This window comes from Podarcis pityusensis (assembly GCF_964106645.2).
Source record: "Podarcis pityusensis genome assembly, chromosome: 1".
Taxonomy (NCBI): domain Eukaryota; kingdom Metazoa; phylum Chordata; class Lepidosauria; order Squamata; family Lacertidae; genus Podarcis; species Podarcis pityusensis.
The window spans coordinates 136,750,178-136,766,892 of record NC_138028.1 but is presented as its reverse complement, the minus strand read 5'-3'; the positions used below and the strand labels follow the sequence as shown (position 1 = coordinate 136,766,892).

Below are 16,715 nucleotides of genomic sequence, written 5' to 3'. Positions count from 1 at the left end.
AGTTTTTGTATAAGCACTTTAAATGTATTTTTCATCTCATCATATATCATTTCCCAGAATGCTCTTGATTTCTTACAGGCCCACCACATATGAAAGAAAGTTCCATCAACCTGTTTACAATTCTATTAATTATTTCTAACCTTCTTATACATTTTAGCCAATTTCTTAGGTGTTAGATACCATCAATACATCATTTTCATATAATTTTCTTTAAAAGTACAACAGGCAGTAAATTTCATGACAATTTTCCACAACTTCTCCCATGCATCCATTTCTGTATTATGTCCTAGATCTTTAGCCCATTGTATCATTGCCGATTTAACCAGTTAATCGATCATTTCCCACTCTAGTAACAGTTTACACATTTTTGAAATCATTTTTTCTCTTCCTTCAAGCAAAACCAGAAACCATCTGTGGCAAGGGGAGGCTTCCAGTGAGCTTGTGGATCTTCTCCACACTCCCAATACCATCAGCGGGTTTGAGGGTGTGTTGCCGTCACAACCTGTTCTTGAATTGTCAAACGAGTTTTCTCCTGACCAAGAGAAATGGCTTGCCATGTGGGTGGTTGACCTGGAGGTCCTTTCTTATCTCATTTCAGTTGGTCTACTAGGCCTATTCTGCTTAAAAGAAAAGAAAAGTGGATACTTCCACTTTGTTTCAGATATGGTGCCTCTGTTTCTAAAACTTTCAGCCAATATTCTTATATTTGCAAAGATGGAATGTTTGAGAGAAACGATGACATGATATCAGTTTCTTATTGTCGGTTTTCTATATTATAGACCAGTCTTTACAATCACCAAGGGCAGATTGTTCCTCAAAAGAAGCCCCCAGAGGTTTTGCTTGCATTGAAAAGTGTTTTAATTAATACCCTGTATAAAAATGTACGAAGGGGCGCCTAGATCTAGATTTATGCTTCACTGAACACTTTTTTGACCTTCGTGGCTAAATTGTAGACACAAAAGCAGTTTTGAGAGCTTTAGTACATGCGTAGCTGAAATGTTTCCTCTGCAGTAGCAAATGTGATTCTATTAAACATGTTCACAGCTGAAGCTATTTAGAGCTGTTTAGGACCCCTGCAGGCGGACTAACATTAAAAAATGAGAGTGATTAGGATTCATTTGCATATTAAAATGATTTTAATTAAACACAGATTTTGCAAATGTTTTAAAAGCTATGATCAATCTTTTGCAGGCTGGCTTGGTTATTTATATGATCTAATAAGGGCTTTAGCTATTGTTAAGGAGCCCTCTGTTCCTTAACCTGTATCAATGAGACTATTTTTCTAACAATGACGGAACATAGTTTTTTTTGTATTTTCCTGTCAATATCTGAATTGTCAGCCACCCAAAATGATGTGTATTTTTTTTTACACATAAATAATATTTGAAATTATAAAGTTATTAGCAAATGGAAATAGGAATGTCAAGAAACAGATGTATATGAAGGCAAGCACTTTGGGCTTAGCTGTGATGGAAGTGGTCAGCCCGTTGTCTGAGTTGTGACACTTTAGAGTGTGGCGGTTCACATTACTAAATGCTCCTCAACAGAAAACAGCTTTCAAAACAAAACAAAACCCATCAAACATGTTCCTATCCTAGTGCCTCCCTGATATGCTAGTTATTTATATACAAGGATATTTTAACATAAGAGCATTCTACCGCACAATTCTGCACCTCCAGTTTAAAGTGGCACAGTCTACACATGTTTATGTCTTCTAAAAACACAAAAATATTATTATTATTGCAAATCTGTGCTGAACCTCGGGCGCCAGAGATGGAGGGAGCTGTGGCCCAGCAGGAACATGAGTTCTTGGATCTGACAAATGAACTTGGAAAAAGCCAGATTTGGAAAGATAAAGTTTGGTTTGTTTCGGAAATGAGGGGTTGGATAGACCCCCCCTATGCAGGGATGTTTGGACTTTTCAAGTCTGGCAATGGGCCGTGAGATGTTTGGGGTTGTGGGGGCTCTTAATTCTGGAGGGACTTTGAAACATGTTTTTAAATACCAAATGGAGTTCAATGTGGACTATGGAAAAGGGGCTGATTTGCCGAGAAGGGTCAAAAACACTGTTAAGTTGGAGTTCCCACGAGTGAAAGGAGCAGGAGACAAAGTAAAGTACAGGTATAAATATGAAGAAGAGCCGCGGAAGGGACATGGAAGAGACTTAAGGGCCTCGGACATAAGATTACCAGGTTAATGCGCTAGATTGATGTGATAGAAAGGACTGACAAAACCCGGGACCAGGAGGAAGAGACGCTGGATGAAGATTGGAAGAGAAAAAAAATTATTAGGATTGTTTTATAAAATTGATGAATGCTAGAAAAATGTTGGAACGAAATTATTTGGCTTTAGTAAAAATGTTTAAAGAATTATGTAAGAATATTATGGTTATGAGAAATTGGTATAAATAAGATCTAAGTTTCAAGTTTTAAGGTCTTTTATAGTAAGATAAGATTAAAATAGATTAAGGTAATGTAATGACAGAATATTATGAAAAATGGAAAGGATTTGCTGTGACAATTAACAACTAGGATACAAAAAAAGGGAGGAGTGAGGAGGTCAAAGAAAGAAGGTAATGACAGTTAAGGATTTGAGAATATTGGATTTGTTTTTAAAATGTTTGTGGCTTATTTTTATCTTTTGATTGTGTTGTGTTATTTTTTGATTTTGATTTTTATCAATTTGTATTGTTGGATTGTGGTTTGTTTTTCTTTTGTTTTTTTCTTTTTCTTTTTCTTTTTTTGTTTTTTTCCTGTAATTCTAAAATTCTTAATAAATATCATTAAAAAAAAATATTATTGCAAATCTGGTGAAACCAAGAAAGAGATAGAACCGAAACATTATATGGTCGATACTTACTAGCACTGGGGTCATTCCACGTCAGTTTAACGAGGTCATGTCACCCATCGTCTCAGATTTTGATGAAATGTGGTGTACACCCTTCCCTTATGGTTGAAAGAAACCCCCTTAATTTCCCCCCTTTATCTCAAACGGTTTTAATTTTATAGCACTTCAAAGTTTCATGAAATTTGCATTTCTGTCCCTCTTGAGATCCTCGGCCTTGTGTACATTTTATTTATTTTCTCCATAACAAATCATCAGATCTCTCTGAAATTAACAGAAAGATAGAATGTGATCTAGAATATGTTTTATAACTTAATTGTTTACTTATTGATGGGAATTATTGGGGATTGCATCAAGAAATTGGCTACTTTCATATTATTTACTGAAATATATAGGGTATCCATATATACCCTATATGCTGGATGTGCTTGAGTCACCTGAGAAATGTGTGCTTGAATGACTATATGTAGAAGCCTTGTGCTATCCCTGAGATCATGGCCACTGGTCTCATCACCTCCTGGCAAATAGAAGGGGAAGAAATGGAGGCAGTGAGAGATTTTACTTTCTTGGGTTCCATGATCACTGCAGATGGTGACAGCAGTCACGAAATTAAAAGATGCCTGCTTCTTGGGAGAAAAGCGATGACAAACCTAGACAGCATCTTAAAAAGCAGAGATATCACCTTACTGACAAAGGTCCATATACCGTAGTTAAAGCTATGGTTTTCCCAGTAGTGATGTATGGAAGTGAAAGCTGGACCATAAAGAAGGCTGATCGCCAAAGAATTGATGCTTTTGAATTATGGTGCTGGAGGAGACTCTTGAGAGTCCCATGGACTGCAAGAAGATCAAACCTCTCCATTCTGAAGGAAATCAGCCCTGCGTGCACACTGGAAGGACAGATCCTGAAGCTGAGGCTCCAAGACTTTGGCCACCTCATGAGAAGAGAAGACTCCCTGGGAAAGACCCTGATGTTGGGAAAGATGGAGGGCACAAGGAGAAGGGGGTTGGACAGTGTTCTCGAAGCTACCAACACGAGTTTGACCAAACTGCGGGAGGCAGTGGAAGACAGGAGTGCCTGGCGTGCTCTGGTCCATGGGGTCACGAGGAGTCGGACACAACTAAACGACTAAACAACAACAACAATCCCTGAGATGCTAATTTTAACAATTGCTTTAATAATTAGTTGGGCTTGACACAGTGGGTAGGCATACAAAATTTCACAGACACACAGTGGAGTTCCAGCATATTTGCCATTCATAATTAAAGTTTTATTTTAAAAAATAACTCTTAATTTGGTTTTTATTATTAATGTTGATACATTTGCTAGATCGCAGTTGTATGGATTTGATCTAACAGTCTGATATGCACTTTCCAAACCACTGATAATGTGCATGTGGAATTAAAACATTAATGTGCTCTGCCAGTGTGTTCACCATTTAACTGCAGGTTAATCCATAGACTTACCGTATTTTTCGCCCCATAGGACGCACCGGCCCATAGGACGCATCAGGTTTTTTGGGGGGGAAATAAAGAAAAAAAAATTATTTCCCCCCCAGGCGCTTGTGGGGCCGGCAGCGGGGAGAAGCGCTCTTCTCCCCGCAGTCCGCCTTCAGACCAGGTCTGGGGACAGCGGGAAGACGCGCTGCGCTTCCCAGCTGTCCCCGGAGCTTGCGGGGCAGGCAGCGGGGAGAAGCGCTCTTCTCCCCGCCGCCCGCCTTCAGACCAGGTCCGGGGACAGCGGGAAGACGCACTGCGTCTCCCAGCTGTCCCCGGAGCTTGCGGGGCCGGCGGCGGGGTCTCCCCGCTGTCAGCCTCCAAACCACTTCGGGAGACAGCGGGATGGCGGCGTTCCGCCTCCCTCTGTCCCCCGACCTTGTGGGGCTGGCGCTGGGGCTCTCCTGAAGCCTGGAGAGCGAGAGGGGTCGGTGCGCACCGACCCCTCTCGCTCTCCAGGCTTCAGTGAAAGCCTGCATTCGCCCCATAGGACACACACACATTTCCCCTTCATTTTTGGAGGGGGAAAAGTGCGTCCTATAGGGCAAAAAATACGGTAACTTTACGCCTCTGAGTAAAATCCTGGCTATGTATTACTCTCTTCATCACATCAAAAAATATCCACATGTAAGTCTGACTATTAAGATTTATGAAGCCCCTCAGTTCACTGCCCCCAAGAGGCTGGCAGAGAATGCTGGAGAGAGCTGGAGAATTACTGGGCACTACATACAGTCATCTCCTATGTGGTTTCCAGTGCAATCCTCTATATGTTTACTCAGAAGCAAACGAGGTTCAGTAGGACTTTGCAAAAGGCTTTGGGGATGTGCAATAAGTGTGTATAATATTGCAACTTCCATGGCATGTTTTCTTTAGGATTTGGGATGAGGAGGACTAGGAATAATTTGCTGCTATGGAAAAATAAGATATACATAGATGAACAGCAGGTGGAGGAATGTTAGTCTTCACCATGTTAGAACTTATATAACTCTATGTAAATCTTAATCATTTAAGAGAAAGAACTGTGTTTAGGAGAAACCTCTGCTTGAGACCTTGGGAAGCATTGTCAAATGGAGTAGACAATATGCTGGGCTGGATGGACTGAGAATCTGGCGGAGTTGGGGGAAATGGCATGTTTGTTTTTCCATTTTAAAATGCTGTCTGGGAAATAGGGTTGCTCAATGTACTAAGCTTTTCTTGACTGCTCAGTTTCTTATCCCAGTTTTTGTTATTGTTAAACTTTCTGTCTTGGTTAGAATTTGAATAGTCCTGCAGTACTAAGTAGAGGAAACAGTCCTTCTGTCTGGTCAAGTACCATCTTTTTAAAGAGTTTTAGAAGCTGCAGTATTTGAAATGCAAGTGTTGATAGAAGACGACAACATATTTCACTTTAATCTGGAGAACAAAGCTGAACTGAGAAGCTTTTTCAACTTCCTAATTCATGAAACATTTATCTCGCTATCAGGTTATATTATAATACCACAGATGTGGCTTGTCAGCATTTCTCTTATAAATTGTTGTTTTTGAGGCTTTAAATGAGAGCCTTAAAGGCTCACTTAAATTACTTTCACGTACTTTCAGTATGTTGGCCTACGAACATGGTTTATCCCCCACCCCCACCCCAATTCCTAATTAAGGAAAGAACAGTTGCGATCTTTTTCGTTTGGTGCCATACGCAGAGTAATAACTCTGTTCACGCTGTGTTCAGTGAGAGTTCAAAGGCCAAAGCATTATATAGCGGAGAACCCATTGAGAACTGGAATAGTTTGCGAAGACTGGAGGAGAGCTAATGCATTCCCTGTAGTTTAAAAAGGCGAGCAGAAAGACCAAGGCTTAGTCTGGTTAGTCTGAGAAATACAAAACTAAACTGCAAAACAGTCAATGAAAATGGGCTGGGTTATTATTATTATTATTATTATTATTATTATTATTATTAAGATTTATATACCAACCTTCATCATAAGATCTCAGGGTGGTTCATAGAATAAAATACTAGCAGGCTGGATACAAGCTGGCAATTTTTAAAATTATTTACATTTATTAAGACTAAACCTTGCATGACTAGTGCAATTCCCTTCAATTAAAGAAACAATCACTTTCAGCAGGCTAGCTGCAACTAAAGCTGCAGAGCAAATTTAGCTTCCCTTTTGTGACCTTCATATAGAAGACCTCACATGCAGTTTAGGCCTAGTTCTTAGGGGCAGTCAATCTCCGTCTGGGCTGTAGCATTTCAGATTGCAGATGGAGACTCACATTACTGAGTGTTCCTCCATATATTCAAAAGTCATCTCCAAATGGGAAATGACAGGGCCAGAGAAAAGGAAAGGTTAGAAACCTGTTCCCCACTGCTACCCCAATGGTGTAAGAAGAGAGAGAAAATTCTTTGTGGAGCTGCTCTGGGGGTTTTCTGGGGATAGATATTCAAAATTTCCCTTAAATATTTACAAAGAAGCAGTCTTTTGTATTTCTCCAACCAGAGTAGTTTAGAGGTGCATGTTAATTTACAGTGATACTTTGATTACAATGAAAAAGAATAATGAAAACCTTATTGCTTCAGCTGTGAAAATGCAATGTGGACCATGACTTAGGCTGACCAAATGTTAACAAATAATATAGTTACCCACAGAAGACCTGTCCTCTGATAAATATTCAGCAACATGCTACATACCTTCTAATAATATTTTCTCACCTAATTTAATACTTCTACCAGTATCTACCCTCAGGTGCATATATAATCACTTTTGTTTCCTAGCTATTAGTTCCAAAATAATGGTTATTTAATTTTTACTGGGATCTTCTGGTTTTAATTTGATTCGATCTGAAAGGTTCTACTTTCAGAGACTAAGACTTGCATACAATTCCTATAGATGATTTGCAATTAATTATTATTTTTGTTTTATGGCTAGAGATTAGTGATTCACCTGGTTAATAAGCCAAATTGTGTTTTTTTAGAGAGAGAGAGAGAGAGAGGAAAAAAAAAATGACTTATCTGGTTTTCTGAGCCAGTCCAACTTCAGAATCCCCCGCCATCTCTCCCCCACCTACACAGCCCCCACTCCTAAACTCTCCACTTCCTTGTTCCTTTTGAACTGAATTGTGAAGAAAATATTAGCTCAGAAAGCTTTTTTCTGTAAAATGCCATTGTTTTACTATCCAGATGGCTTAGCTCTCCGTTACACAGGGAACTCCGCCTCACATACAAAGCATCTGACATGTATCTGGTCAGGAAAACCTCCTTAATTGTTCTGTCTAGCAGGGAAGGAGTGGCGGAGCATTCAATTCCTTTCTCCCTGCTCTTGTTTTTCTTGAGAGAGTGTCAGCTGCTCAAGATCAGGTTTTACTGGTGGCCCTGACAGACAGACATACCCCTCACCTTTCTCCTCTCTCTTCACACAAAGTTTAAACGAGGAAACATTTCTTATAGAAAATTGCCTCTTCGTGGATATGAAGCTCGTCTGTGCTAATCTGCTATTAGGTAGGCTGTAGAATTTAAGCTATTTGGTTGCTTTCCTTTGCTCATTTACACATAAGCAACTGAACTGCAAAAAAGTCACATCCTCATGTTATTCCCCCAAATTCCCCTACATCAGAGGTTTTCAACGTTTTTTGAGTCCACAACTCCCTTGACCAACTACATTATTTCTGTGGCACCTCTGTGGGGCTCAGGAGCCTAGCTATGTCCCCCCTTGCCTCCAGAGCAGGCAGCCCCTCACCCTTTTCTCCCTTGAGGAGTGTTCCCTCAGCCTCTTCTCCTCTCCCCTCTCCTTGGAGGTTATCCAGGCTGCTGCTACTGCTGCTGCTGCTGCCCCTGGTCTCCCTTGCTCCAAAGAGAGGTGCCTTCCAGAGCCACCATTTGCCTGTTGAGTTTATAGCCAGGGCTGCTACAATAAACAGATGTGCAAGTCTTTGGGAAAAAGAGATGCAAGAGGGCATTAGAGGAGGGAGGCAAGGAAAGAGGGAGAGAGGCCAGTCTTGCCCGCAGCACCCCTGACTACCATTCAAGGCACCCTAGGGTGCCACGACACACTGGTTGAAAACCACTGCCGTACATTCCTGGGTGCCAGATCCTCCTCATAATTCCTGGATTTAGCAAAAGTTAGAATTAATGAAGGTTTGATTAAACTTTGCCAAACAGGGAAATGCCCTGGATTTAATTATGCTAATGAGCCAAGCCAGCAAGTTGGATGGGCCATTAAAGGTAAAGGGTCAAGGGACCCCTGACCATTAGGTCCAGTCACTGACGACTCTGGGGTTGCAGCGCTCATCTCACTTTATTGACCGAGAGAGCTGGCATACAGCTTCTGGGTCATGTGGCCAGCATGACTAAGCTGCTTCTGGCGAGCCAGAGCAGCGCACGGAAACGCTGTTTACCTTCCCGCCAGAGCAGTACCTTTTTATCTACTTTGACGTTTTTTCGAACTGCTAGGTTGGCAGGATCAGGGACCGAGCAATGGGAGCTCATCCCGTTGCGGGGATTCAAACCACCGACCTTCTGATCGGCAAGCCCTAGGCTCTGTGGTTTAACCCATTAGCAGGGGACAAAAGCCAGTGATGGCCCATCAAGGACAAGGCCCATCAGAGGGAAAGGCTGCCAGGCAAGGGGCCCCTTCTTTGCTGGGTGCCATTGGGCAAAGGCAAAGGCCAGGTTTAGGGTTTCAACTTTGAATGACACATGTCTATGGGGAGGTCTTTGGAGTTGGTGAGCAGCGAGGAGGACAAGGAGGGGCAGAACTCCCAAGTGAGCTGGGGATGACCAGCTGGAACTAAGAGACACAGAGGATGGCTTCTTGCTGCCCTTTTAATCCAAAGCTGCTCTTAAGGGGAAGCCAGACCGTCATAGGATGTGACTGACCTGCAATCCCTCCATCTAGGTGCAGGTTGTATATATGTATAAATAAAACCATATATCACAGAGACACTACAGTCTGTGCTTTTGAAGAAAACACATACCCTGGAGCCCCTGGAATCTCACTCCATTTGGAGATGGGGTGGTGTTTAACACTAAAAATTATAGATGGGTAGCCGTGTTGGTCTGCCATAGTCGAAGTAAAAAATTCTTTCCTGTAGCACCTTAAAGACCAACTAAGTTAGTTCTTGGTATAAGCTTTCGTGTGTATCTGAAGAAGTGTGCATGCACACGAAAGCTTATACCAAGAACTAACTTAGTTGGTCTTTAAGGTGCTACAGGAAAGAATTTTTTACTTCGACTAAAAATTATGCAGCCAGAACTGCCTTTCACTTTTTCCTCTAAACTAAATACAGTCAAACCTCATTCTGCGTCCGCCTCCACTTGCGTCCGCTTCGGCGAACGTCTGCAGCAAACCCGGAAGTATGGGAATGGGTTACTTCTGGGTTCACCACTCACACATGCGCAGAAGTGCTACATCGCGCTTTGTGCATGTGCAAAGGCGGTGCTTCGATGTGCGTCATTTTCAGGTTGTGGCGGGGCCTCCGGAACAGATCCCCGCCAGAATCCAAGGTTCCACTGTAGTCCCAAATGCTGTAACCTTTCTTCATAGGGGAGTTTCACCATCCCCTTGATCCTTTTAGTTGCCCTTTTCTGTTGCTCCCCTCCAACTGGCATACACTGGGCATGAAGATATCCACAAATACCTTGCCTTCCATGAATCTGTCTAGTCCCCCTTCAAAGCCATCCAAGTTAATGTGCGAAGCCAGGCATTTATATAGATCCATGGAACTATAAGGACCTATTTCCAGAATTTTGGTTTACGTTTATATCTAATAGTTTCTAGGATATTTGGATAAAAAAGCAACAAGCCAAAAATATCAGTCCAAAGCACACTAGTTATATATATTTGGTTCCAAAAGGTTCATTATCGATGATAAAATGTTGATGCACTTAGAAGTATGATGGAAATAGTATGACCTTACTTGCGTCTCCAGATTTAATTCAGGCTTGTAGCTGAAAAGATATGGACGGCACCCTTAAGAGAATTGTAAGGTTTGCATAGTTTAGTAGCCCTACCAATAGCTAGGAGTTATTATAAATCTCTTTCTTTTCATATGTAAATCTACATCTAATGCAAAATGTTGCTTTTGCAAATTAGCTTTGAGAATATTCCTTGGCAAGGTCTAATGTTGCCCCAAGTTAAATTTATAAACTTGATTAGTCAGGAACACTAAAAAATGATAGAATCTATATAATGGAAAGGAGGCTCTTTTAACCCTACTATTTCATCATAATTTTTTTGATGAGGATAGTTGTTAAATCAACTGTCTAATTGAATAGTAGGTGTAATTACAATAGTAAGAGGTAGAACTGGACTTCTTTAAAGTCAATTCAGATGGTGCAGCTTCAGGAAATGCTCCTGTTGGATAGAGCAGATGACCCCCTTGAAGCCCAAGGAGCAGAGTTCTGGCCCTTCAAAGCCCACGGTGACCGGTTTGCAAGGCCCGTTCAGAGTAGATTTGCTCCCTTCCATAGCAATTTTACTGGAGCCACATTTTTTGCAATTTCCAGCACAGTAGGATATTATGGCATCAGTTTTAGTTGATGTGGCCTGATGACACAGACAAGGCACTTGCAACGATGTGCCTAAACATATGCTCCTTTGACCCTTCGCTTCACAGGGCATGTTGAGGGTACATGACAGGTGCATCTTTGTGTGAGAGAGTGGTCCTGGCAGTCTTGAAAGAAGCAATGATCCAACTTAAAGGTAAAGGGACCCCTGACCATTAGGTCCAGCTGCGGACAACTCTGAGGTTGCAGCACTCATCTCGCTTTACTGGCCGAGGGAGCTGGCATTTGTCCGCAGACAGCTTCTTGGTCATGTGGTCAGCATGACTAAGCCGCTTCTGGTGAAACCAGAGTAGCGCACAGAAACACCATTTACCTTCCCACCAGAGTAGTACCTATTTATCTACTTGCACTTTGTGCTTTCGAACTGCTAGGTGGGCAGGAGCAGGGACCGAGCAATGGGAGCTCACCCTGTCACGGGGATTCGAATCGCCGACCTTCTGATCGGCAAGCCCTAGGCTCAGTGGTTTAACCCACAGTGCCATCTGCGTCCCTATGATCCAACGTACTTGTTGACAACTGCCACCCAGTGACAAATACTCCCTTTCTGTGATAGGTGATCAAAAGATTTGTGGTGTGACAGCTGCAGGAACAGAAGAGCCTGCTGGATCAGGCTAATGGCTCATCTATTCCAGCATCCTGTTATCATAGTAAGCACAGCAACACAGCCGACAGGAAGCCAGGTGCATGGCAGCAGCTGTCCCAATCAGCTGCCCCACCTAATGGATGACCATTATTGAGAGAAGAATGTTATTGTGATCCTATTATTCTTGTTTAAACTCTCAGTGGGTTTTGATTCCATTGACCATGGTCTCTTTAACCAATGCAGTGAGATGGGTATTGAAGGCACTGTTTCTCCAGGATTGATTTCAGAAAATAGCATTGGGTGATTTCCCACCCACCCACATAGCACTTGTGCTGCAGGGGGCCACTGCCTACTATGGTGTTCCCAATGTTATTTAACATCTACATGAACACATTAGGAGTGGTCATTGGGAGATCTGGGATAAGGTGTCATCAATATGCTGACATTATCAAGATCTATTTCTCTGTAATTTTTGAATCAGGAAAAGCCATGCAAGCCCTATACCAGTGCTTGGACACAGTGGTGGGCTACATGAGGGCCAAAAACTGAGTCTGAATCTTGGCAAGGTGGAGACACCATGAGTGAGAAGTTCCTGAGTCCAGATAACTGGTCATTTTCCTGCTTTGGATGGGGCTGTACTTTGCTGAAGGAGCAGGTTCATGACTTGGCAGTGCTCTGCATCTCTGTTTCTACAGGCTGATGTGACTTCAGTGGCTAGGTGTGCCTTCTGCCATAGATGCTATGGGGGGGTGCCGAGGCACCCACAAATTTTCACTGTGGGTGCCCAGCTGGGTGACCCAATGTGTCACATGCTGCAGCAGGACACTCTGTCAGGCCCTCCTGCTGTGGTGGTGTGTGACTGTCGTGAACACGCCAGCCCAAAGCTGCCTGAAATAGAAAGCAGGCAGACGCAGAGAGAGCAGAGAGGCGTGCATACTTCTCAGACAGTTGAAACAAGGCGGCTGTCAACCCCTCCTCTTTTGGGAGCTGGCAGGAATGCAGCTTATCTGCTTCGGCAGAGCAGGCTGGAGAGCAGCCTGCTCTCGCAAGAGGCACAGTCATACCCTGGCACAAAGGTGTGCAGTTCCTCACAGGAAGAGGAGGCAACTTGCGCCATTAGTCCCCAAACTAGGCGAATAGGAAAAGTCCTAGAAAGAAAACAAGCCCCAAAACGTAAGGGTCGGAAGTTCAGGATGTTCTGCAGAAACCGGAAGCACTCTTCAGAAGTGTCAACTTGACTGTGATGAATGGATGCCCCAATAGAGCGGTTGGAGACTAATTGCTGCTTGCAATAAATCTACCAGTTAATTAAGTCTTGTGTGCTGTTATCAAGCCAGCTGCCGGCCCACACCTGACAGTGACATCACGCATGCTTGCCGGACACCCACAATGTTGGGTGTAACCTGGCATGCCTATCTTCTGCCATCTTTGGCTGGTGAAACAGCTAAAGCCATTTCTGGGCCAGGATGACCTGACCGCTTTCAGCCATCTGCTGAGACTACTACAATGCGCTCTATGTGGGGCTACCTCTGAGTTTGGCTCTGTGCATCACTGCAGCTGGTGCAAAATGCAGTGGCTCACCTACTTGCTGGGGCAGAATATTGCTATTGCATTATACCACTGCTGAAAGACTGGCTGCCAATAAGCTTATGGGCTAAGGTTATGGTGTTGGTTCTAGTGTACAAAACCTTATACAGCTTGGGATCAGGATACCTAAAAGATCATCTCACCCATTAAATTTGCAGTCATTCACTGTGTTCTGTAGGAGAAGGTCTATTGCAGGTACCATCTCATGAAGAAGTCCATTTGTTACGATGTGGGAATTGAACCTTTGGTGTGCTTGCATGTACCCTTTGGAACTCCCTCCCATTACATATCAGAAAGGTGCCATCTTTACTGTCTTTTCCGTGCCTGATGAAGATGTTCCTCTTCCAAGAAGCCCTAGAAGTGGAGCATTTTACCCCACATTTTATTCACATTGGACTGAAATTCCATTTATATAAGTTTTTATTGTTAAATTGGTTCAGGGTGTTTTATGGGTGATTCACACAATAAATAAATAACCAATAAACAAATAAATAGCATTACACTATTACAAGGCTGAGGTTTTTCACAAGAACAACTAAGAAAACCAAAATTTCAGTAGCCATTGCCATCTTGACTTCGAGCAAACTAAATTAAGTACTGTACATTATAGTGGAATGGGAGATTTTATATAATAAAAACATCTAGATAAGTTTGACTTTAGCCGTTAGAGTTGCTAAGATCATATATAGAGTTTTTGTAGTTCCCTTCCCACTCTTTGTGTCTATTTCCTAAGGAGCAAAACCAAACAGCAGTATATGTTGGAGAAATGATGGGAGTTAAGAGTTAACAGCAGGAAGATAAATGAGCTGTATACTCATCTCTACCAGTACCTTGGCTATCCCCTTCACTTCAATTAACAAGATTAGCTTTACTCCATAAATTACATGATTATTCCTATCAAGTAGCTAATGCTAGATTTATAGCAATGTACTCCTCATAAAATAATGGTTATTTTCCCCTTAAAGATATATATACTTCACTTTAGCTTCTCTTAATTACATGTATATTATTCATCATTGTTCCAACCAAATTCTTTCCTGTTTTTTAAAGTAAATATATGGCTTTGGTTGTACACAGTATGCAAGTTACTTGAACAGTTGCCATTGACTATCTGTAATGAGGAACAATGTGCAGTATGCTTAGGATCCAAACTAATCTGCAAATAGCAATTTAGAAAAATCTGCTGTTCAGAAAAAATGCATACCCATATTTGCAGATAAGTGTTCAAAACATGCAATGTCTCTTCTTGGGCATGGCAGGAATATCCAGATATTGTTAGAATGCAGATGCAGCTTCATAGGACCTCATAGGGAAAATAAATAAACCTTCAAAGACATGGTTGTTCACTCAACCTGTCCAGCAGAAAGTTCGTTCAGCGCCAGTACAATGATATCTGTTGTTGTTTAGTCGTGTCCGACTCTTCATGACCCCATGGACCAGAGCATGCCAGGCACTCCTGTCTTCCACTGCCTCCCGCAGTTTGGTTAGACTCATGTTTGTAGCTTCAAGAACACTGTCCAACCATCTTGTCCTCTGTCGTTCCCTTCTCCTTGTGCCCTCCATCTTTCCCAGCATCAGGGTCTTTTCCAGGGAGTCTTCTCTTCTCATGAGGTGGCCAAAGTATTGGAGCCTCAGCTTCACGATCTGTCCTTCCAGTGAGCACTCAGGGCTGATTTCCTTAAGAATGGATACGGTTGATCTTCTTGCAGTCCATGGGACTCTCAAGAGTCTCCTCCAGCACCAAAATTCAAAAGCATCATTTCTTCGGCTATCATCAATGATATCTAGGTGCCCTTTAACTTCTCTTTCTAGTTATAGCAACTGGGTAGGTAATTAGAATACGAGTGGTAGAAAAATTGTGCTGAATGCTCACTGTAGGCTGTTTGAAGATGTTTGAGGTGGTAGTGAAAAAGACAAAATTTCTCTTCTCTAGTAATTCAGACTAGCCCTGCCTGGTATATGTCAGTCAGGGTTTTGCTTTGTAAGCAAGCCCAACAACACCAAGCCCTTCAAGACAGGGCCGGATTTAGGTCTGCTGCGGCCCTAAGCTACTGAAGGTAATGGGGCCCTTTATATGTCCAGCTGTCCTTTGTCAACAACAAATTGTCACTGTTTTTTTGTGTTGAATATATGCTATATGGTAATTTATGGACCATTTGCACATGTTGCCATGCAACCAGTCCATGCAGAATGTAGGCACCCTATATATAGAAATGAGCAAACCAGTGATATTTTAGGGAGCGGACTAGCAGGCGGGGCCCATTACTTACATCATAGGAGCCTACACAACACAAAACACTGTTGCTGTTTCTAGGTTTTATTTTATTTTATTTGTTTTTTATCTTATATTTTGGAAATGTACATCCAATTTTTTTTCCCTTTAATTTTTTTAGGGGTCCCCAAGAGAGTGGGGCCCTAAGCTATAGCTTGTTTAGCTTATACATAAATCCGGCACTGCTTCAAGATGATATCCTCTGCGGTAGAAGGTGACTTTTCTGAGGAGATGATGTAGGAACCCAGCTACTACCACCTTTTAATACCTGATCCCCCCCCCCCCCCCAACCAGGAACCTGACCAAAGTGCTTAGTGCTAATATTGTCTCTGGAAACTGGAAAGGAAAAGAGTTGGTTGGTATTAGACACAAGGATAACATATTATCAGTTTGCACAAAATCCATTCATCTAGCTGGAGCAGCACAAAATCAAACTCAACAAGTTTATAAAGAAGTTATACAGCACATGTGATTGTCTGATTTGTTGTCCTGATTTTTGTGTGTTTTCTTTTTAAAGGGGCTGTGTGCTCAGACCTTCTGTGGTCACATGCATTCCTGCAACCATGCCACATTCAACATGAAGGTAAGCTCTAAACCCTAAAGTAAATGGTAACCTAGAGCAGAATATATCTATGAATGACACTACAGCTGAATATGTCATGTGCACAGCCTCTAAGATTCTATGGGAAAAGAGGAATGGTGTGCTATATGTTCTCCACATTGCATGACCCGGTGCAAAAGAAGGCAGGGCTCCTGCATGTGTAATAATTGTGTAGGAGACTGAATTTCAGCAGAATTGGCTTCCATTACAAGAGCTACACCTGCTGAAATGTTCTTGTCTACACAAGTATTTTAGGTATATGAGCCCTGCCTTGTTTTGTATCTGGCCACCTGATCTCCAGGTCACCTGGTTTTCAGGTCAGTATTCATGATTTTAGGGAGTGGGTGGGTATTCCCCTCCCAGGAAAGAGTGTTGAGCCTATCTTTTCATAGCTATTCACAGGTATTTGTATCCCTACTGTTTTCCTACTCTGTTCCTCGGACCATTTGTTTCATTCCTCCCAAAGTCATCCGAAACAGAGGTCACACTCCAGAAGGGATGATTTCACGACATTGTGTAGCAACTGAGATTTAGCTATATGTCAGTGTCACTAGGGCTAAAGAAAGCCCCTTAGAATCAGACCTGGTCAATTACAGACTACTATCAGAAATGGATAGTTTTGCAGACCTTCTGCTTCTGCATTAATATCCCCACCCTGCAAAAGAGAGAGAGAGAGAGAGAGAGAGAGAGAGAGAGAGAGAGAGAGAAGTGCCAGTTCTGATGAACCTTTTCATGAGATAGCACCCCCCTTTGGCTCAGCACTAAAATAGCTACTTTAATATTACATTCTTTAA

At 42.3% G+C, this 16,715-nt stretch overlaps 1 protein-coding gene across 1 annotated transcript in view; it reads left to right on the top strand.

Annotated features, from left to right (window-relative positions):
- Positions 1 to 16,715, top strand: part of SPAG16 (sperm associated antigen 16) — a 441,575-nt gene that overhangs the window by 292,965 nt on the left and 131,895 nt on the right. The window contains exon 12 of the mRNA XM_081002681.1: positions 15,838 to 15,903. Within this exon, the coding sequence (XP_080858807.1) occupies positions 15,838 to 15,903 (66 nt within the window). The remainder of the gene's footprint in view (positions 1 to 15,837; positions 15,904 to 16,715) is intronic.